The sequence below is a fragment of the Camelus dromedarius genome, chromosome 3 (genome assembly GCF_036321535.1).
Source record: "Camelus dromedarius isolate mCamDro1 chromosome 3, mCamDro1.pat, whole genome shotgun sequence".
Taxonomy (NCBI): Eukaryota; Metazoa; Chordata; class Mammalia; order Artiodactyla; family Camelidae; genus Camelus; species Camelus dromedarius.
The window spans coordinates 97,073,729-97,097,905 of record NC_087438.1 but is presented as its reverse complement, the minus strand read 5'-3'; the positions used below and the strand labels follow the sequence as shown (position 1 = coordinate 97,097,905).

General features: G+C 39.5%; 1 protein-coding gene across 2 annotated transcripts in view; it reads left to right on the top strand.

The window, feature by feature from the left end:
- The window catches only part of SIL1 (SIL1 nucleotide exchange factor), a 210,364-nt gene that overhangs the window by 116,266 nt on the left and 69,921 nt on the right, over positions 1–24,177 (top strand). For both annotated transcript variants that reach the window (XM_010982114.2, XM_064484330.1), the window contains 3 exons: positions 2,932–3,052; positions 14,303–14,402; positions 22,002–22,193. In XM_010982114.2, coding sequence (XP_010980416.1) covers positions 2,932–3,052; positions 14,303–14,402; positions 22,002–22,193 — 413 coding nt within the window. The remainder of the gene's footprint in view (positions 1–2,931; positions 3,053–14,302; positions 14,403–22,001; positions 22,194–24,177) is intronic.

The window sequence follows — 24,177 nt, the reverse complement described above, 5'->3', positions numbered from 1 at the left end:
AGTGTAACCTATTCCTGTCATGTGCTCAGACTTTTAAAGTCATGTACTTTTTCACCTTTTTATTTCTAATTTTGATCAAAAGACTGGAAATTTAAGATGTTGTTATTATTATTATTATTATTATTATTATTATTATTATTATTATTATTATTATTATTATTTACAATTACTACTAAAAATAACTATTAACATGATTACTAATTATTATGAATCTACTTGCCCTAGTGAAAATCCTTACTGTTCCACACATCTCTACATAAGCTAAAATTTTCTCTTTCATATTTAATGTTTCACTCAACAAAAAATTGTTGAGGGTTTACTGTATGCTTAGCTCTATGATAGACCCTGAGGATAAAATGGTGAGCATTTATATTAACCAGATAAATAAAACACTAAAATGTCACTATTGATTATGGTAAGTGCTATTTAAAAGAAAGGCTTGTGAAAGCCTTAGGGGACAGCCATATCTAATCTGGGGAAGAAGAGAATGACTCTCATAGGAAGAGACTTTTAGCTCATAGGAAGGATAAGAAGATGGAAGCTGGGGTTGGAAAGAAGATTCTGGGTGAAGAGAATAGCAGGTGGAATGGCCCCATGGTAGGAGGGAGCATGATTCTTTCATGGAATGGAAAAAAGGCCAGTGTCACCTAAAGCATGAATGAGGAGTGGACAAGGCTGAAGAGGCGGGCAGGGACTAGATACTAAAGGGCCTCATTGACCAACATGGGGACTTTCAACTTTAGGAACAGTAAGAACATTAAAGATATGGAGCAGGGGAATGGCATAGTCATATTTGTATTTTGGGGAAAAAAAATCATTCATTGTAAAGAACAGTTGTATTCAGAGGTAAGACTAGATAGAGGAGGCTAGTGGGAAGGCTATGACAGTATCCAGAAGAGATATGATGATGGTTCAGACAAGAGCAGTGATAGGACAGAGAGAAGGGTATGAATTCAAGAGATGAATAGCAGGAAAAACAACAGATTTGGGAGACTGATCGGTTATGAGGGGTGATAAAGTAGAGAGAGTATCAAGGGTGACCTGCCTAGCATTAAGCCGGGAAAATACTCTGTTTTTCTATCAGTTTTGAATCTCTTCAGTGAGATAATTTCTCCCATTCATACATTCAGAGATTGTATTAATGCTAAAGAAGTTTCCTCTTGTCCCATAATTGTAGAAATTGGGTAGAAGTTACCGATTCTTTCTTGTTCTTGCCAGTATTTGGCCTCATCTCTTTTGAGAACCAACTTCCCCAGCTATTACTTTTATTTTCTTCTGCAGACTGGGCTGCCAATGGTGCACCAAGACCACAGCCTCCACAGTCATTCCAGTTCTTCTGGCCTCTTCTGCTTTCTGCCTGCTGAATGCAGCCTGTCAGTTTCTGTGTCTGAGCCTTTGCACGCAGGGTTCCATCTATTTGGGTTCTTTTTTCACCCAGTCTGGTTCTCATTTTTTGCCTCATTTAACCCCTTGCTTAACCTTATTCAGAAAGCCTCCCCAGAGAAAGGTTTCCCCTTTCTATTCTGAACATACTTTTTTTTTTTAATCTTTGTAGCATTTTGGATGGGAGTTAGAAGTGGATCATTATGCATATACACTCACTCTCAAGCTCCCATTTAACTTTTAGGTAAAGATACAGAAACTCTCTGCTGAAGTAGGGCAGCAGGAACAAAACAGCATGTCTAGGTATGGTGTTTCTTTGGCTCCTTGGTTCTCTGATGGAGGCACTTGTTGGAACTTGGAGTTCATTATGGTCCTGCAAGAATTGAGAAAACTTGAATTCTTGCTACATCACTAGCCTTTTATACTCAGGGCTTACCTGATCATTCTAAGAGAACTTTTTCTGTATGATTCCCTTGAAGGGTTTTTTTCAAATTGTCATTCTTTTTTGATTCTTGAATCAAGCTTGGCATCAGGAAAGCAATGCCATTCACTGGCAGGAGAAAGCAATCAAATTTCAGGTGTCAAAGTAGCTTCTCTGCTTCTAAATTTTTAGTCTACTGTAAAGTCCCTTTCTTGAAATTGTCTCTATTCCTCTTGCCATTAACATTCCTCTTTGTATTCCTAGAACCTACCACAGTGGCCTGGTGTATAGTAGTTGTTTGGTAAGTGAATGTGTGAATGATTGAATAAGTATAACATTCCATTTGTAGTATGTGATCTTGCACAGTTACTTTTTAACTATCCTTGGGTAATTTTGTACAATGTGTATGAATAGCCAGCCCATCCATTCGTAACACTTGTTTTCCCAGCTAATGTAGCAGTTCTTCTGAGATAGCTGGGCATAGGTTTTTAGTTTGCCTCTCAGTTCCATTATGTGCTTTTTCGGCTTGCTATGTCCTCCTGCCTTCCAGTCTCTTCTTTCTTCTTTATCCCTTCTTATACATGTTAAATGCCACAATTTTTATGTGTCAAGCTCAGTCCTAGGGGCTGGGGAAATAAAAAAGGAGGACTTGCAGTCCCTGAAGTTAGGGAGGAAGGAGCCTCATTAAATTGATGAGGGTAGTAAGGTGTAAGCCTGCTGGAATGACAAGTTGTTTGGGGTTCTGTGGAGCTGTCAAGGGAGGGGCACAAAGGGTGTTGGAGGAGGCAGTAATGTAGCTGTGTCCTGAAGGGTGAGCAGGTATTCGCCATTCATCTACTACACATAAGAAAAAGGCTTATTATAGCACAATTTAAAGAAAACAGAATAGCTTGAATATGCAAGTTCTAACTGGGAGACATTGGTCTCTGGATTGAAGTGCAGATATCCTTTATTACCTTGCCTCATTCTGTTATTCAATAAGGATTAGCAAAAAGAATATGTGAGTGGTGTGTGTGTTAGAGAGAGAGATCAATGGATAAGTCCTGTTGGCTTGTTAGCCACCTGTTCCATTTCTGTGACCCTCCACTCACTGTACTCCTCATAAGCCTTCTCTTCTTGGCTTTTAGGTCAGACTGTTCCTGCAGGATCCCATGTGCGACTGAATCTCCAGACTGGGGAAAGAGAAGTGAAACTCCAAGATGAGGACAAGTTTCGAAATAATTTGAAAGGACTGAAAAAAGGCAAAAGGTACAGTGTCAACCTTAGGGATGGGAGACTGACAGAATTGATTTTGTAGTACTGAAAGTAATGACTGTAATGTTTCTTACCCAAATACATGTGTCCTTTAAAATTTTTGAGATTTAATAGCTTAGAATTTGTGATAAATCTGTCAGGATTTTATGGAAGTTTACTTCTACAGTCTTTGGCAAGAAATAGTTTGCAAAGCAAATTGATAGTTTAAAAAAGGCTGTAGGGGGAATGCTTAACCTGCTTTAAAAGTGAAGCTGTTTTTCCCAGTACTTTAAGAGCATACATTTGAATCCCAACAATTAATGCACTGATTACAGATGAGTCATCTATTCATTAAAACAGTCCTGTTAGGCCTTCTGTTTTGCAGTAATACTTCCTTGGTGAGAAATGAAATTGCATTTTAAAGTCTTTAATTCAGACTCACTTTTCCTCTTGTTAGTCCGTATTAAAACAGACTCTTCTTCTAGTATAAAAGTTCTCTGATGGTAAGAGTTGCCTTATTTTTTAACAATCAGTTTAGACTGTATTAGATTTGGGGCAATTCAGTCTCTCTTTTTCTGGTCTTTGCCTTGAATTACCAAGTTTTCTTTGCTTGCTATTTTCTGCAATAAGGGAGAAGGAGGTTGAGGCATGGGTTTGCAGGGGCTGCTGAAATTGTGCAGTTTGAAAGGTCAGTATAAATACCAACCATGAAGTTCCTGACACAGAGACCAACAGGTTATGGCCTGTAGGCCATATTGGGACTACTCCCTATTTTTGTATGACCCACGTGCTGAGTTGTTTTTAACATTTTTTTAATGGTTGGAAAAAAAAAAAATGAAAGAAGAAAATTTCATGACTCATGAAAATTATGTGAAATTCAGATTACAGTGTCCATAAAAATAAAGTTGTTTTGGAACATAGCCATGCTCATTCATTTATATATTGTCTTTGGATGCTTTCTTGCTATGCTGGCAGAGTTGAGCAGTTGGAACAATTGTCTGATAAGCCCACAAAGCCTAAAATATTACCTAGTTACTACAGATAGTTTGCTGCTCCTGTTCTGTCTAGTACCAGCATATCTTGTTTTATTGCCTTTCACTTTGTTACACTTTGCAGATATTGTGTTTTTCACAAATTGAAGATTTGTGGCAACCCTGTGTCGGACAAGTCTTTGGGTACCATTTTTCCAACAGTATTTGCTCTCTTCCTGTGTCTGTGTCGTATTTTGGTAATTCTTGAAATATTTCATACTTTTTCATTGTTATTATATTATGGTGATTTGTGATTAGCTCTTTGATGTTACTATTGTAATTGGTTTTTTGGTATTTTTAATATATATTTTTAATTGAAGTATAGTTGATTTACATACAGTGTTGCACTAGTTTCTGGTATACAGCAAAGTGATTCAGTTACATATATGTGTGTATATATTCTTTTTCAGATTCCCTTTTATTATAGTTTATTATATGATATTGAATATAGTTCCTTGTGTTATAGAGAAGGACCTTGTTGTTTATCTGCTTTATATATAGTAGTATGTATCTCCTAATTCTAAACTCCTCTAATTTATCCCTTGGTACCCCTGCTTTTCCCCTGTTGTAACCATAAGTTTGTTTTCTGTGTCTGAGTCTGTTTCTATTTTGTAAATAAGTTCATTTTTGTCATTTTTTTTTCAGATTCCACATATAAGATAACATATTTGTCTTTCTCTGATTTACTTCACTTAGTATGATAATCTCTTTGTTCATCATGTTGCTGCAAATGGCATTATTTAATTCTTTTTAATGGCTGAGTAGTATTCCATTGTATGTATGTAACACAATTTCTTTATCTAGTTGTCTGTCAGTGGACATTTAGGTTGTTTCCATGTCTTGGCTATTGTAAATAGTGCTGCTGTGAACATTGGGGTGCAAGTATCTTTTCGAATTAGAGTTTTCTTCTGATGTATACCCAGGAGTGGGATTGTTGGACCATATGGTAAATCTATTTTTAGTTTTTTAAGGAAACTCCATACTGTGCTCCATAGTGGCTGCACCAATGTACATTCCCACTAACAATGGAGGAGGGTTCCCTTTTCTCCATACCCCCTCCAGCATTTATTGTTTGTAGACTTTTTTGATGATGGCCATTCTGACTGATGGGAGGTGATACCTCTTTTTAGTTTTGTTTTGCATTTTTCTAATAATTAGCGATGTTAAGCATCTTTTCACATGCCTATTGGCCATCTGTGTCTTCTTTGGAGAAATGTCTTTTTAGGTCTTCTGCCCATTTTTTGATTGGGTTGTTTGTTTATTGATATTGAGCTGTATGAACTGTTTGCATATTTTGGAAATTAAGCTCTTGTCAGTCGCATCATTTGCAAGTATTTTCTCCCATTGTATAGGTTGCCTTTTTGTTTTATTTATGGTTTCCTTTGCTATGCAAAAGCTTATAAGTTTGATTAGGTCCCATTTGTTTATTTTTGCTTTTATTCTTTTGCCTTGGGAAACTGACCTAAGAAAACATTGCTACAGAGAATTAGGTCAAAGAATGTTTTGCCTTTGTTCTCTTCTAGAAGTTTTACGGTGTTATGTCTTATATTTAAGTCTTTAAGCCATTTTGAGTTTATCTTTGTGTATGGTGTGAGGGAGTGTTTTAAATTCACTGATACATGCAGCTGTTCAGCTTTCCCTACACTACTTGCTGAAGAGACTGTCTTTTCTTCATTGTATATTCTTACCTCCTTTGTTGAAGATTAATTGACTATAGGTTGTACTGACTTTTGTGTTTTTTAGCTAAGGTACATACATTGTTTTTTAGGCTATCACACACTTTATAGACTATAGTAATATAAACATAACCTTTAAATGCACTGGGAAACCAAAATATGCATATGACTTGTTTTATTGCAATATTAGCTTTATTGTGGTGGTCTGGAACCAAGCCCTCAATATCTCTGAGATATGCCTGTATATGTAAGTATTAGGAATCAGTCATGGAGTTAGTAGGGTTAATATGTAACTCAGTCTTTGGACTTCTTTATTACAACAATATTTTACATTTAGATATGAGGCAGAAAGGGACCTTAGATACCCAATTTTTACCTTTTCCTTTATATACCTGGCAAAAGGTCATCCATCTTGTTCATGTGCACTCATAAGCCCACAAACTAGCTTGATCAAATTTGGACAGTTTTCACTGTTGGAAAATTAAACTTTATGTTATGATACATAAGATAAGGAGATAGTTGTCTTCCTTATAGTCATCCGAAACTGGAAAGGATCATTATTTTCACCCATATCTCTAGATAGACCTGTACCTGTAGTTATATGATGATTACTTTCTCATAACCATCTAAGACAGAATCAAATCTCATTGTTGTGACCCCTGTCAACCTTCCTCCATCCCTAGCATGCATATATGCACATATTTCAGTGTCTCAAAGTATTTAGGAAGGCTTTTCTCACATCTAAGCCAAGTCTTATTTTCTGAATGAGAAGGCTGTTTTTTCCCTGGTTTAAGAGTATTGAGTTAGAGGATTTTCCGAACATGATGGTGGAGTAATAGGACAACGAGCTCACCTCTTCTCGTGACTACAGAACCACAACTGAGTGCAAAACAACCATCTGGAAAAAAAAAAAAAAGACTGGAACCTAGCAAAAAAGATTTTCAACTGGAAACCCCAGCGGGGACGTTTGGAGGGTCATGCTCCCGATATAATCGGGCCCCTTCCTACCCGGGTTGGGGGAACCACAAGATGAAGAATAATTAAGTCACAGAGGCCTTCCCACAGGAGTGAGAGTTCTGAGCCCCATGTCAGGCTCCCCATCCCAGGGTTCCAGCATTGGTAGGAGGAGGAGACCCCAGGACATCTGGTTTTGGACAGTGGGGCTTAACTCCAGGAGCCTGACAGAACTAGGGGAAACAGAGACTTCATTCTTTTGGGAAGCGTACACAGAATCTCGTGTGTGCCAGGTCCAAGGGCAGAGGCAGTGATTTCATAGGAACCTGGGCCAGACTTGCCTGCTAGTTTTGAAAGGTCTCCTGAGGAGGTAGCAGAAGCTCACCTAAGGGATATAAAAGCTGCTGGTGGACATTCCAGGATTGTTTATCTACATGAGCTTTCCTGGTAGCTGACATCTTATTAGCACCAAGACCTAGTCCCACCCAACAGCCTGCAGGGAAGCCTCAGGCCAAACAACATACTGGGTGGGAACACAGCCCCACCCATCAGCTGACTTTCTAAGCCACAAAGTCCTCTAGACAAAGCTCTACCCCCGAGAGGTCTAGGACCAAGATTCATCCAGCAGTGGTCAGGCACCAACTCCTCCTGACAGGAAACCTGCATAAGCCTCTAGTCCATCCTCATCCACCAAGGGACAGATACTAGAAATAAGAAAACAATCCCAAAGTCTATGGAAGGAATCCACAGACACAGGCCAGACTCTACCCTGGGACTGGCTGGACCCTGGCCCTTGGGTGACAAGAGAGGAATGTACTGCTGGGACACACAGGAGGTCTCACACAGATGGCTACCTCTCCAAGGTCAAGAATCGTAACTAACCTACCTAAAAATACAAATAGAAAGATAGATACTATGAGGCAGCCGAGGAATATCTCCCAGGCCAAAGCACAAGATAAAATCCCAGAAGAAGAGATAAGTGATGAGGAGGTAGGCAATCTATCTGAGAGAGAGTTTAGAGTAATGATGGTGAAGATGTTTAGAGAACTCAAGAGGAATACAGATGCACAGAGCAACATTTTTAGCAAAGAGTTGTAAAATACAAAGACTACCCAAACACAGTTGAAGAATAAAATCACTGAAATGAATAACACACTAGAAGGAACCAAGAATAGACAAAATGAGGCAGAAGAATGAATCGGTAAACTAGAAGACAGATTAGTGGAAATCACTACACAGAACAGAAAAAAGGAATGAAAGAAATGAGGATAATTTAAGAGAACTCTGGAACAACATGAAGCACACTAGTATTCTCATTATAGAGATCTCAGAAAGAGAAGAGAGAGAGAAAGAAACTGAGAAAATTTTTGAGGAGGTAATAACCGAAAGCTTCCCTAACTTGGGAAAGGAAACAGTCACCCAAGTCTAGGAAGTGCAGAGAGTTCCACACAGGATCAACCCAAAGAGGAACACACTGAGACACGTAGTAATCAAATTAAGAAAAATTAAGGATAAGAAGAAAACATTAAAATCAGCAAGAGAACAGCAACAAATAACATACAAGGAAACTCCCAAGGTTATCAGCTGATTTTTCAGCAGAAATGCTACAGGCCAGAAGGGAGTGGCATGATATATTCAAAGTGATGAAAGGGGGAAACTTACAACCAAAAATGCTCTATCCAGCAAGGTTCTCATTCAGATTTGATGGCGAAATCAACAGCTTCACAGATAAACAAAAGCTTAAAGAATTCAGCACCACCAAACCAGCTTTATAACAAATGTTAAAGGAACTTCTCTAGTCATCAAACCATAAGGAAAGAGAGAAAAATACGACCTACAAAAAATTGCTTTGGCAATTAGAGGTCTTTTATGGTTCCATATAAATTCTGAAATTGTACTAGTTCTGTGAAAAATGCATTTTGACAGGGGTTGCACTGAATTTGTAGATTGCTTTAGGTAGTACAGCCATTTTGATAAGGTTGATTCTTCCAGTCTGAGAGCACAAGATATCTTTCCATTTCTTTGTTATCTTCAATTTCCTTCATCAGTGTTTTATAGTTTTCAAAGTATAGGTAACCTCTTCGGTTCAGTTTATTTCTAGGTATTTTCTTGTTTTTGATGTAATAGAAATGTTTATGCCAGTTACAAAATTCTGGTTTTTGAAGTAAAAAAAAAAAAAAAAGTGAACGAAGGGCCCCAAATGGCAAAATATCCTTCCTTTTTATAGGTGAGTTGTATTTCATTACATATAATATGCTGCATCTTCTTTATCCATTCATGTATTGATGTACACTTAGGATGCTTCCATATCTTAGCAATGACAAACAATGTTGCTACTAATAACGAGGTATATGTACCTTTTTGAATTAATGTTTTTGTTTTTCTCGGATATATGCCCAAGAGTGGAATTGCTGGGCCATATGATGGTTCTATTTTTAGTTTTTTGAGAAACCTCCGTATTGCTTTCCATAGTGGCTGCACCAATTTACATTCCTACCAACAGTGTACAAGGATTCCCTTTTGTCCACATCCTTGCCAGCATTTATTTGTGTTCTCTTTGATGATGGCCATTCTGACAGGTGTGAGATGATATCTCAATGTGATTTTGATTTGCATTTCCCTCATATTAGTGATGTTGAGCAACTTTTCATGTTCCTGTTGGCCATCTGCGTTTCCTCGTTTGGAAAAATGTCTGTTCAGTTCTTCTGCCCATATTTTAAATGGGTTGGTTGGTTGTTGTTTGCTTTTTAATTGGAGTACAGTTGATTTAAAATGTGTTAGTTTCTGGTGTACAGCATGGATGGACTTGGTGGGCATTATGCTAAGTGAAATAAGACAAAGAAACACAAATACTGTAAGATATTACGTGTGGAGTCTAAAAAAAAAATACAACAAACTGGTGAGTATAACAGAAAAGAAGCAGAGTCATAGATGTAGAGAAGGAACTAGTGGTTACCATTGGGGAGAGGGAAGGGGGAGGGGAAAGATGGAGGTGGAGGATTAAGAGGTGAAAACTATCAGGTATAAAATAAGCAACAAGGATGTATTATCCAATATGGGGAATATAGCCAATATTTTATAATAACTATAAATGATTATAACCTTTAAAAATTGTGAATTATATATTATATACCTATACCATATAATATTGTACCTCAACTATAATTTAAAAAATATGATATTATTAAATAAATACATAAATTTTTTTAAATGCAAAAAAAGAATATTAAGTTAGGAAGTTGATTAATTTGGAGCTCTTTATTGGTTGGCTTTAATACTATGGAAAGTGATTTCTCCAATATCTGACCATAGGTCATCAGTAGGAACACTTATTGCTTTGTCTGTGGCTCCTACCTCTTTAGAATACAAAGCAGAGCCATCCATGTGGTCTGTAGTAGACACACCATAAGAGAGAAGTATTTGTCCCCATTCCTGCCTCTCTACTTTTCTCCTTTGGAATGTTTCTGAGGGCTCTGCCTTGGAATGGATATCCTCCAGGATATGCTGGACATGCCCTCTTCCTTCTTAGCATTTATTACCAGTGGCAAGCCTGTCTGAACAGAAGCCCAAAGGCACTGACAAGGTAGTATGGGTGTTCACCGCTGTGAGCTCTGAGTCTCTCGTTGTCTTTGGTGGTGACTTCTTCCACCTGGGATAGACCTCATCCTGTGTTCCTTCAATTCCACTTCACGGCGTCTTCCTGCCTCTTTAGTTCTGGAGTGGGAACAGAGGCCAAATGGCACAGCTAATTTTCAAAATTGTTACAGTGTTTGGGGAACAAGATTCACAGCTTTACATGAGATTGTCAAAGTTGGTGATCCTGCATAGTTAAGAACCACTAGCTAGAGAGGGGTAGGAATAGTCCATTCAGCCCAATCCGTGGCAGCTTCTCCACTAGTTAGTTCTGCTGGACGTGTGACTGGCCACGCTACTACCTAGGGCTATAATGCCTGTGGACTCTAAAGCTTGAGACAGGTTCCCTGAATCTGACTTGTCCCAGAGGATTCTCTTGGCACTGCCTACATTCAGTGTATAGTTGGCACCCAGTAGGTTTTCCTCTTACTCTTAATGTATTAGCATTGCCATTGCCACTGGTCTTAGTCTATGTTCCTGCAACCTCTCCATAGTACCTCTCCATCTCTTTTTTTGCCCTAGAAAACCAGCTTCTTTGAATCATTCTCCTGTGTTTAGAGGAATAGGGGACAAACTACATCGAAGTTGTTCCATCTTGGATTGAACATTTACCATGGTATAATACGGTATGTAGTTAAGGGAGTGGGCCAAGGAGAGAGCCATTTACTTACTCCGTTCACTCATCTCACAAAGCACCTATGGAGTGCCTATGTTCCAGGCATTGGAGGTACACTAGTAAACAAAACAGACAAGATGCTGGATTCACTGAGGCTGGCAGGCAGGAAAAGAGATAAATAAACACAAAGGTAAGGTAATTACAGATTGTAATAAATACTAGGGAAGAAATAAACAAGGTGACTAGTCCCTGGGGGAGGCTGCTGTAGATAGGATGGTTTGAGAAGTCCTTGTCAAGATGAAGTTTGAACTGAGACCTGAAGAATGAGGGGCATTTAGTCACGCAAAGGGTTAATTTTATAGGTTTAGGGTTACAGCATTTCAGGCAGAAAGAACAAGAAGAGTTCCTGGCTTTGTTATGGAAAGGGCTTTGTCAAGTTGAAGAAACAGGGAAATGATCAAGATGAGTAGAGAGTAGGAGAAGGAAGAAGACTAATATGAGATGAGATTGGAAAGGTAGAAGGGGCCAGGTCATGTGGAATTTTGAGGAGCATGTTGAATGTTCTTCAGTTAAGTAGAACAGTAATGGAAAGCCTTTGGAGGATTTTGGATGGGACAGTAATTTAATGTAATGTAGTTTAGCAAGATCACTCTAGTTTCTAGGTATATGGAGAATAGATTGAAGTGGACAGAAGACAATGCACAGAGACAGTTGGAATGTCATTTAAGTGGGTCAGGCAGAACATAATGGTGGCTCAGTCTAGGGTGTCATAGTTGAGGAGTGGATGGATTAGGAGATTTAATTTGTAGGTAGTGGCAATAGGACTTGCTTATGATTAGGATGTAGGGGTTGAAAAAAGGGGTAGGCATTCAGGGTAAAGCTTCATATTGGGATTTGTACAGCTAGGTACTTGAAGGTAATATTTATTGAAATAGAAAAGATTGTGAGAGGGACACATATATGGGGAGAACCATCAAGACCTAGGTTTTAGATGTAGTAAGTGTGGAGTGGCTGTTAAACATCCTCGATCCAAGATGTGTCAGTTAGGTAGTTATACAGGAGTCTGGCTGGTACTCAGGGGAGCAGTTTGGGTCAAAGATACACATTTGGGCATCACTGCTCGATAGATATTTTAAAAGATCTAGGGAAGACTATAGAGATAGAGAAGAAAAGATTGTCCAGGGTTGAACTCCCAAGCTGTTCAGCATATACGGTTCAGGCAGGAGACAAGGAATTGACAAGAGGAATTAGAGAAGGAGTAAGGAAGGGGAAGAACCAGGAGTGTGTGGCAATAAGAAGCCAGGAAAGGAGGGTATTTTAAGGAGGGAACTGTAAATGCTGCTTAGTGGCTGAGGAATTTGGCCACCAATTATTGGTAATTCTGGTGAGCAGTTTTAGTAGTTGTTTAGTAGAGTTTAGTAGACCTGCAGAATCCAGGTCAATGCATATGGCAATGTAAATAACATTGAAGGAGGTGTGGATAGTGAATGAAGACAATGTGTTCATGTAGTTTTACTCTGAACAGGATCAGGGAATTTGCATGATAGATAGAAATTGTGGAGTCAAAGGAGTATTGGTATGCTGGTGGGAATAATTCAGTCAAGGAACAATTGATGCAGGCAGGTGGGAGTGGTATAATTATGGGAGTTAAAGCTTTTGATAAGGTAACTGGGATATCCAGCCTAAGTTTAGTAGGAGCAGGAACACAGTCATCCATCCTAATAGAAAGGATAACAGAAAATGTAGATTCAGATGCAGGTTGATGTATAGAGCTGATGCTGGGAGGAAGAGGGAATACTTGATGTTAACATCTATTTTTCTTAGTGAAGAATGACGTGAGAATACCAGCTGAGGATAGTGTGTGTGCCTGTTAGCATGGAGGCACACATGTGCACACTTGTTTGTGTGTAGTTGGGGCTGAGAGTGGGTGATGATAGATGGCCTAGGAGAGTGGGACTTTAGGCAGTAAACAGAGATACAGACATGATAAGATTATTCCTGACCAAGTCTTGGAGGAAGGAGGAGATAATCTATTAAAGTTATGGCCCTAAATACTTAGCTCACTTTTACGGGCAAGAGGCAGGGCAGTGGAATCCTCATGCATCTGGCAGGAGGGGGATTCTTTCCCCTTCCTGATAAAATGGTAGTAGTGATTTAAATGAAATATTACTTCCAAAAGATTAAAATAGTGCCTGACACATGGTTAATTGCTCAATTAATGGGATAATTAGCTGTTATTAATTAGTTTAGGAGGACTGAGGTTTAAAGAAGACAAGCGTTTTTCTCAGGGCCCTAAGGGGGTCTCTAGGATGGATCAAAGACTGAGTGAGTACCTCTCATGAGAACTGAGGCCTGCTAGGATCTTGGACCACAAGACTGATGTGCTTATCTCGCCTGGAGTGGAGCAGTCGAGTAGTCCTGTCTTCCCCAACCTTTTGTGTTTCTCCTAGGTTGAACGTAACCACCATACCGGCTGGACAGTCTTGTCAAGCACAGCCCACATTCCACACTTCCCTTTGTCTGTTTGTATCACTCTTTTTCTTACCTTTCTTCAGTGAACTGAAATGAGTGCTGGTGGCAAAATCTGTCTTCCACCTCCCAACCCATGAATGCCTTCTCTGTAGTCAGGATGAATGGTTGTGGTTTGGATCAGCTCCAGGGGTCTTCATGAGGGTGCCCTTATAGTCTTTGCCAGGTTCCTAACGTTATATCCACATTGATTCCTTTCCTCTCTCTCCTTGGAGGCTGGCTATGGAGGGTGGTTGGCTTTGATTTTAGTCCTTGATATCTCAAACCCATTCCTTTGTCACGTTGACCCATGTCTCCTGCATCTATTCTGTGCTCAGGGGTTGGTCTTAAAGGTATGAAGTTATCCAACTTATTTTTGTAAGGACAGACTGACTTATCGAATCAGGTCAGGTACATGCTTAGGAGGCTCAGGTCCTTGTTGGTCCCTTTCCTAGAAGAATATAAATAGGGTGTATGTTAGTTCCTCTGTTTGTGCCCTCTAGGAGGTCTTAATCTTGCATGTGCTGAGAGCAGCATTGCACAGACATTCCAGACTTCTTTCTGCCTGAGGAGTTGGCTGAGAGCTCTTTGTTCAAGATGTGCCTCTGTCTGCCCCATGCCATTTCTTCCTCTTTCATGACGTGACCCCATCTTCATCTCTTTCCTCCTCTAGCTTCAAGGTAAGATCATCCTGTTGGACTTTGGGCTGAACCTGGCGAAGATAGAATAGCATGCTCTGAGTTAGAGCTGGCCTGACTTAGCTCTCCTTGGAGTGCCAGCAACCCAGGGTTTTCTTTCTTGGGAAAGATGGTGCCTCCCTTCTGACTTGCAGCTTCTCTTTGGACAGGCTGGACATCAACGGTAACACCTACACGTCTCAGGACCTCAAGAGTGCACTGGCAAAATTCAAGGAGGGGGCAGAGATGGAGAGTTCAAAGGAAGACAAGGTATATGATGTTCTTTATAGAGAATTAGTATAATCCTGTATGATGGCCTTGAAGGATTTCCTGAAGCTTTTGCAATAAACATGGGAGAGTAATAGTAATATTGTAAAATAATTTAAAGAGCAGTTAATATCGTCTAAATAACCCTTTATAGACTATTAAAAAGATGCTGGGACCATTTCTGTCATTGTTTAGGTTAGGATCCAACTTCCTGATACATACTTGAAAATTGACGCACAAAGCAGAGATAGCCATACTCTCCATTATCACAGATATGAGTGAGGAGAATAGAGATTAAAACCCAAGTCTCTTCACTTACACTGGGATTAGACACAAGCTTAAAGGACAGAGGAACTAGGCCAGGAAGGAAGAAGCCCAAGTCCTTGTCTTTATCCTTGTCCTTTGAATATGTAGCAAACTTTTTACAGGCCTCAGGTTCCTTAAATGTACAACACAGGGCTGGGGCAAGAGGATAGCTGAGGTTTCCTCCAGCTTTAAATTTGTTTACAAGCTAAGGGAATGAGAAGGAAATTTGCAGCCCCTTGGTTATCCCCCATAATGTCTGGAATGGAATGTAGATACCCACCTACCAGAAAGAAATCTTACTCTTAGATGGATTATGAATGCATGTGATAGCCAGAAAATGTTGCAAATCATTTTTTACATTTCCACTTGATTCTTGTCCTTAAAAGAACCTCCTCCCATGGCTGCCTTGCAGACCTTTCTAAGTTCTCCCTCCCTCTTTCCCTCTTCACAGCACCCTTTGCCTTGTGTATCTCTCTGTCCCCACCCCATAATTCTGGCAGTATTTTAAAGGGGCAGCATCAGGTTCCTGATAGCCTATTGGTTAGTGAAGGAAGCCTTACATTCCTCAGATCCTTCAGAACAAAATATTTCTGAGACGAATAGACTTTTTTTCCTTTTTGGTGTTGGGGAGGACCTAAGGAGGGGGTGTTAATACGCAGGCCAAGTCTTCATGTCTTTACTAAAGTCACATCTCCCAGTGTGGAAAGTATATGTGGTATGAGAAGGTGAGTAGCGGAATGGCAGCAGTGGTGGTGAAGGAAGGTGATGCATAAAATTATATCCTACTGTAGGTATAGTAACTAGGGGAAGGGGCAGGTGGTGAGAAAAAGCAAATCCCCTACCATGTAATTGTGAGGCCAGCAGAGAAGAGCAGTGCATACCCAGGTGCCTAGAGTAGAAATTGGTGTTTCTATGGCCATGGGTTGGGCTCATTCCTACTCGATACTCCCTTACCATGAGCACCACATGGGGCTGATGGGAACATAAAAGTCATTCCTTGTTTGATGTCTTCTCTGCGGATGGAGGGCCCTGTCTCTTCTCTTTGTTCTCTTTAGTGACATTCTTCTCCCATAATTCAGTTACTGTAGAAAAATATGAATATTATGAAAATATTTTTAAATGCAAAAGCAAAGGATTATTTAAGTTTTCAGTTGCTGTTTTTTTAATTTAAAAATAATCCTTTCCCTGTGCAAGGAAAGATCGCAATCCTGGTAACTAAATGCAGCACCCCTGTACCAGCTAATTTGAGTCAGCAGCCACTTCTGAGCTATGGCTGCCACACTCTCTCTTTTACTTTTGTGGAGCTTAGGTGGTTAGCTCTTTCACTAAGGTGCTGGGTCTTGGGGTCTTTCTCCCACTTTCATTTGGAGCCTTTCTGGACTGACTCAGCTCACTGCCAGTGCATTGGGACTGGCAAATAAATTAACTTGAAGTAGGTTGGAGAGTTCCTTACGTGTCTCAGGCTCCTGGCTGGAGATGCCATTATACTTTTTGTTCGGTCTTTAAAGAAGATCTTTGCATGGTAAGTTGCAAATACAGGATGGTGCTTTTACTTTATATATAAAGACAGTACTGTGAGATATTGTGTCATGTTATATCAACTGAGTGGATTTCTTTTGTACTTGATTTGGGGAGGGAGGACATCAATTCCATTATATCCATTGGTACCTTATTGGATCTAAGTGAATCAGTCCTTCCCAGAGTTCCATGCTTTGAGGAAAAGCTCAGTCTTGCCCAACACATTTGGATCATTGTTGTTGAATCTGATCTCTTCATCCCCCTATTATCATACAAATTGCTTGATGCTTTATGCTTTATCATGTCACCTGTTGTTCATCTGTGTCCATAAATTGCTCCATTTAAAAATAGAGCCTTCTTAAACTTTTGATTCTGGACAAGGTGAGGTAGACTCATTTCTCTGTATTCCTCCTGCTAAGAACAACTAAAAGCCCTGGACATAATACTAAAAGCAATATAAGAAGACTTTAAAGGTGGGAAGAAGAAGGTAGATTGGCTAGGGACTCTGGAATTTGAGGGATGACATGCTAGTGAGTCCTGGCTTTCTTTTTTCCCTCTGTGTATCCCAGAGTAGGCACTGGAGAAGCCCATATCATGGAAATGCCAACAGGTGCAGATAGAAAAAAGGCCCTAAGAAAAGTCTGCTCTTTCAGGAAAAGGGCAGCCTAATAGAGAAAAAACCTTTTGACAATATCTATTCTGCTTTAGCCAAAGACCATGGAAATCTCCCCACCTCCCTGAGTGCTAGTGGAAGTTGAATGGGGAAGTTGGATTTCCACCTTCCACCTTGTATAGTGTAGCAAAGCTGTACTCTGATTCCTCCACCAGAGTGGTGTCAGCAGAAGCTGAGTGGGGAGCCTGAAATTGCACCCCCTCTGGTGGCGGTAGACGATGTCAGGCAGTGCTTTGCTACCTCAACCAAGGTGGTGTTGGCAGGAATTGAGCTGAATTTCTACCCTCTGCTCAGTGGTATAGTGCTATTCTCTGCTTCTCCCACTGGTGTGGTACCAACAAAGACAAGTGTGGAGCCTAGCTTTGTACCTTCCACATGGGTGTAGCAAGCTGCTTGTCCTGTTAGGATGGTGTCAGTAGAGGCCAAGAAGGGAACCTGAATGTCCATCCTCTGTCTGGCAGCAACAAGGTAGTTTTTCAGTTCTCTTAGCTGCGCTGATGCCAGTGGGGGTTGAATAGAGAGTCTGTGCTTCTACCCTCCAGCTGGTGGGAACAAGGCAGCATGAGGCAGCATTCTGCTCCCCACATGGGGCAATGTCAGTAGGGTAAGTGAGGAACCTGAACTTCTATCCCCAGATCAGCAGCAATGAGGCAGTGTTTCAGTTCCCTCACCAGGGTGATGTTAGGAGAGGCCAAGGAAGGACTTCCATTCCCAATGTTGAATGTCTGGTGGTGGCAGGTGATGCTTTTCCTTCTCCTAACTGGAGATTGATGGCAGAATTTGGGAGAGAAGGGAGCTGGAGAAAGATATTTTGTAAATGAAGTCCTGGGCATACTTGCTGGTGGCCCACAAGAGAAACTGACTAGAATTAATACAGCAGAAGATTTGAGAACTGACCCACAGTGTTGAATACTGCCCAGATTTCTAGATTAGCTTTGGGTAACACACAAAGGAAGCAGACCAAAATAACACTGCAAAGGCTCTGAAAACTAAATTGTCTTGGGGTCACAACCATACAAGAAGGCTAGAACTAAGATATTAAACCTAAACAGTGTGACTGCCTACTGAAAAGAAACATTGGGTAGAATTCAGAGTACTGTAAGACTCAAAATGTCCAGGATACCGAAAATCACTCATCATACCAAGAACCAGAAAAATCAGAACTCGAATTAGAAAAGACAATTAACTGATGCAAACAGTGAGATGACTCAGAAGTTGGTGTTAGATAACAAGGATTTTAAAATAGCTGTCATAAAAATGCTTCAAGCAATTATAAATACTCTTGAAACAAATGATAACCTCAGCAAAGAAATAAAAGATATAGAAAGAATGGAATTTTAGAATTGAAAAATACAACTAAAAATTAGGGAAAAAATCACAGCATAGTCTTAATTGTAGAATAGAGAGGAGACTTAGAAAAGAATTAGTGAACCTGATGACAGATAAAAAATATTCTAAATAATAGAAAATAGGTTGGAAAAAAATGAACAGAGACTTAAGGACTTGTAGGAAAACAGAAAATCTAACATTTGTGTCTCAGAGTTTCAGAAGGAGAGGAGAAAGAATATGGGGCTGAAAAATTAATCAAAGAAAAGAGATGGAAAACTCCCCACATTGGTGAAAGATATAAACCCACAGATTTATGAAGCTGAATGAATTCTATAACAGATAAATTCAAAGAAGTAAACACCATGACACATCACAGTCAACCTTCTGAAAACTAAAGACAGAAAAAAAAAACTTTGTGAAAAAAAAAAGTGACAATGAATACATGTATGTTCATGTATAATTGAAAAATTGTACTCTACACTGGAATTTGTCACAACATTGTAAAATGACTATAACTCAATAAAAAATGTTAAAAAAAAAACAACTTTGAAATCAGCTGGATAGAAACAACACCTTATCTACAGGGAGCAATGATTGAATGACAACATAGTTTTCATCTGATACCACAGACACCAAAAGTATGTGGCACATTTTTCAAGTGCAGAAAAAAAACTCTCCACTCAGAATTCTATAGCCAGTGAAAATATCCTTCAGGAGTGGAAGGAAGGAAATCAGGATGTTCTCATACAAAAGAAAATTATGAGTATTTATTACCAGTCAACCTACCTAAAGAATGACTAAAGAATATTCTTTAAATAGAAGGGAAATAATAATAGAAGGAAACAAGACCATCAGGAATAAACGTGAACCATCAGGAAAAAGCAAAGAACAATCAAATGAATAACAATAAGGGAAAATATAATAGACTGTCCTTCTCTGGAGTTCTTTAAATTATGTTTGATTATTGAAGCAAAAATTATGTCATCTGTAGTCCCATATATGTTCAATATGAATTTCACTGCCAGACTTATCACTTTTTGTTTCTGTGCTGCACTCTGTCAGCTTTGTTGATTAGTTCTCTCTTTTTAAATTATCCATTTTTATGAAATATTAATATGGGTTTATCCTTGGGGGATGAGGAGGCCATACAACCACACATTGACATCTGTGTATGATTTGAATAATGAATGCACAGTAAGTGACCAGTCCCTGACAGACTTTGAAAAAAGTGATGTGATCAGCCACTGATCATGGTTTGCATTTATGTTATTTACATAGTGACTTATGGACTGAAGAGCTATCAGCAACGTTGGTACTTAATACAATTAAAGTAAATATGACAACTGAAGTGACAACTGAAACACAAGTCATGTTGGGAGACTAGTGTTATTTAAGCTGTGGTATTTGAAATTGATGCATATCAGATCTGTGCAAAGCAAGGACTGTCTGTCTGATAAAAGACTTGTATCTATCTAGAACATAAAAAGAACTCTTAAAACTCGATAGTAACAACCAATAACCAGTTTGAAAATGGGCAGAGGATATGAACAAACATTTCACTGAAGAGGATATGTGGATGGCAAATAAGTACCTGAAAAAAATTTTAACGTCATTAGCTGTTAGAGATTTGCAAATTAAATCCACCACCAATCCACAGACATCTATTAGAATACCTATAATAAAAATAATACTAAATCCTAGTGAGGATGTGGAGAATCTGGGTCTTTTATACATTATTGGTGGGAGTAGGAAGTGGTACAGACACTCTGGAAGATAGTTTGGCTGTTTCTTATGAAACCAATCATACGACCCAGCAGTTGCACTCTTGGGCATTTATCCCAGAGAAATAAGAATTTAAGTTTATTTTAAAAACCCCTATACAAATGTTCATTCAGTTTTATTCATAATATCCCAAACCTGGAAACAACTCAAACATTCTTGAACAGGTGAATGGTTTAACATCTGTACATCTTTTACAATGGAATACTGTTCAGCATTAAAAAGAAATAAACCATTGATATGTGCAGTAACTTGGATAGATCTGAAATGCATTATGTTCAGTAAAAAAGGCCAATCTCAAAAAACTTACAGACTGTATGGTTCTATCTATATAACATTCTCCAAATGCCAGAATTGTAGAGATGGAGAACAAGTTAGTGGTTGCCAGGTATAGAGACAGGAGGGAGAGGGTGAGAGCATGAGGTGCAGCTGTAAAGGAGCACAGTGAAGTTGTTTCATGGTGATGGAACAGTTCTATAGCTTCATTGTTCTGGTGGTTACATGAATCTGTATATTACATAAAATTGTATAGAATGATAAACACACATCCATGGAAATGTGTACATATAAAAGCTGGTGAAATCTGAATAAGGTATGTAGTCTAGTTAATTGTACCTGAATGAGGTATGTGGTCTAGTACCTATGTCATTTTCTTGGTTTTGACATTGTTCTGTTGTTACATAAGATATTACCATCGGGGGAAGCTGAATGAAGGGTACATAGTACTCTCTGTACTATTTTTATAACTTCCTGTGAGTTTATAATTATTGCAAAGTAAAAAAAATAGTTTTGTTAAAGGCCTTCCTGAGGGCCAGGCATACATCATTTTTGAGGCAAAGGTGACTAGTTTCTTATCCTGCTCACTTGTCTGTCATCCCACAGCTCTAGGCAGTGACTCAGCTTTCCCAGATCCCTTAGCCTGGCCTTTGGCAGCCACCCAGACTCCTCTAGCTGGAGATAGGGAGAGCATTTCACTGTTGTTTTAGCCTAAAAGAGAAAAATATGGCACCGTATAGATGTGATCGCCCTGCTGGGAACTTGTCCTTTTTTAAGAGAGGCTGATTCATTTCTTTGGTTGGTGTTTCTGTGGAGTGCTTATCACTGGGGAGAAAACCTAATGGTAATAGATGAGCAATTTGGAGCTGACAGCTACTCATCATCCTGCTTTTTATAAATATATGTACCTTTTAATTATTCTTGGAAGATAGACCCAAACCCATGTGACCTTTCAGATTTTCTTTATAAGCACTATCTAAAACTGTTAAGAAAACAGGGAGTGTCACATGTATAAAATAAATTAAAGTCTTTTATTCACCTCCAACATAACTTCATTTTTTAAATCTTTATATGTGTGTGGGGTGGGGAGGGAGTGAGCGAAAATTGTTTGAGGCTTCAGTATAGTACATACAGTAATTTAGCCACTTCAAACAGTTGAACAAATTGTACACCTGTAGTTAGATTGACAGTAATGACAATGATTTAATTTTCATCAGCAGATTGCTCCCACTCTGACAGCTCTTTACCCACGGTATCCTATTCCGGGTTTCCCTAAAATGTTGCTGGATTGGGCAGGGCGCAAAGCAAAGATACTCTATGATTTCTAGAAGAAAGAGGACCAAGGTGTAGATTATTCCACTTTAGACTTCAGTCTTCCCATGTGACGTTAGGGGTTGGATGTAAGCTTGCATTGCTTCCCCTGACCTCAGTGATTGTAACAAGAAGACTTTACATTCTTCCTGAGCATTGGAAGTCAGACTGTGGTAAGTGAACCTTCGAAAATCTTGAGTGTGTCCTTAGGGCAGAAGGCTATACAGGTAGACTCTGAGAGCTCTCTCCTCTGGGCATCTTAGAAGGCATTAGGATTCTTGATAGCGCAGATTAAAGAAAGTTGTGTCCTGGAGCAGCAGTTGAGGATGGGCATCCATGGTAGACCACAGGAGTCTTGGGGAGATGTTCCCAATTGATTTAATTAATCATCCCTTTGCTCTTCTCCTTAGGCAAGGCAGGCCAAGGTTAAACGGCTCTTCCGCCCCATTGAGGAGCTGAAGAAGGACTTTGAGGAGCTGAATGTTGTCATTGAGACTGACATGCAGATCATGGTACGGCTGATCAACAAGTTCAATAGTTCCAGCTCCAGCCTGGAAGAAAAGATTGCTGCACTCTTTGATCTTGAATATTATGTCCATCAGGTATTGTATTTCATTGTCTGTAAGTCTGACTTTTAACTAACAACTCCAAAAATAACTCCTCTATCCTAGGCTCTAAGAAAATATTGTTGGCATCTTTACTTCTGTCCCGAGGTGTGCAGCATTTTTAATCTAGGCCAATATATATTGTAGTAAGACAGATTCTTAGAGACTGGGGCCAGCTTCTTTTTCATTTGGAGTGTTACTTTGTTTAATTTTTCAACACTGAGGATACAGCAGAGGTAAAATAGATGTGATCCTTATTCCACGTAGCTTCTAATCTGAAGAGAGCAATTCAATAATGAACAATTGAACAATGAACAAATGAACAGTTTAATGAGATAGTTTAACATTGTGATAAGGGCTCCAGAGGGTCATGTAGGAGTATATAACAGGGGACCTAGGCCTAGTCAGGGATATTGGTGAAGGCATCTCTGAAGATGTGACATTTAGGATGAGCATTAAAGGGTGATTAGGGGTTGGCTAGGCAAAGAGAGGAGATTAGAGTAGGGGGTGGCAAACTATGACCTGCTTTTGTAAACAAGGTTTTATTGGAACACAGTCACACCTATTTGTTTATGTATTTTTTTTAAATTGTTTTTGACTGTTTTTATGCCACAATAGCAGAGTTGAGTAGTTGTGACAGAAACCATATGGCTCACAAAACCAAAAATATTTACTATCAGGCCCTTTAGGAAAAGTTTGCCACCCATTGGATTAGAGCATTCCAGGCAGAGGAAATAGCATGTGCAGAAATTCTGAGTCAGAGAAAAGCTTGATGAGCTTGAGGACCTGGAAAATACGGTGGTGACTGGAGCACAGAGACCAGAAGGTGGGGTGTCATCGATAAAGTGGAAAGGTCAGGGAGTCACAGAGGTGGGGATGGGAAAATCATGCTCTTCATGATTTTATCCTTGATCCTAATAACCATAGGAGAATTTGAAGCAGGGAAATGACTGGTCAGACTTGTGCCACAATTATAATATTTATTGATTATTATTGTATACAAGGCACATATTCAAATGCCTTGTACAAATTAATTCACTGGCTTCCACACCTGCCTTTGAGTGGGCACTACTATTAATCCCATCTTGTAACTGAGGTAAATAAATTACAGGTCACCTGTGATTGCCCAAGGTCACCCAGTTAGTGAGTGGTAGAGCTGGAATTTGCAACAAGGTCTGTCTGACCTTTTGGCCCTTCTGCCTCACACAGAATACTGGTACCATCTGAATGAAGCTCAGAAGAGTATAGGTGAATCTAAGTTGAAGGAGCCGAGAGAAGCCATTTATTTATTCAGTAAATTGATTTACTGCATGCCTGTTAAGTTCCAGGCACTTAAGATACATTTGTGAACAAAATTGAAGCTTACCTTCTAGCAGATGCAGATAGACAATATACATAACTAATAAGTAAATTACAAATAATATGTTTGAAGGTGATAAATACTACGGAAAAATAAAAAGTAGAGCAGGGGATAGATTGGCAGTGTTGAGAAGGAGGATCTCAGACAGGAGAAGCAGCAAGTACCAAAGCCCTAAGGTGGGAGCATATCTAGTGTGTTTGAGGAACAGCAGTGTGGCTGGAGCTGAGAGAAGGGGAAGAGAAGTAGATGAAGTTCAGAGATAATGGGGGGAAGATCATGGAGCACCTTGTAGGCCATTGAAAAGACTGATACTGGGCACTATTTGGAGGATGTTGAACAGAAGAAAGACTTGATCTGACTTTTAAAGGATTCGCCTAGCTTCTGTGTTGAGAATTGGACTGTAGGCCAAGGGCATGGGTAGAAGCAGGGAAACTAGATAGGAGGCTATTGCTCTAATCCAGACTAGGGGCGATGGTGGCCCAGGAAGGCTGTGTAATCATAATCAAAGGCTTGTTTTGAGATCCTCATCAAGACATAGATGTTCAACATCCTCCCACACCTGACAGCATCCTTGTTCTCTATAAACTAGGCTAAAAGACATTCTTTCTTTAGGATTTTGCC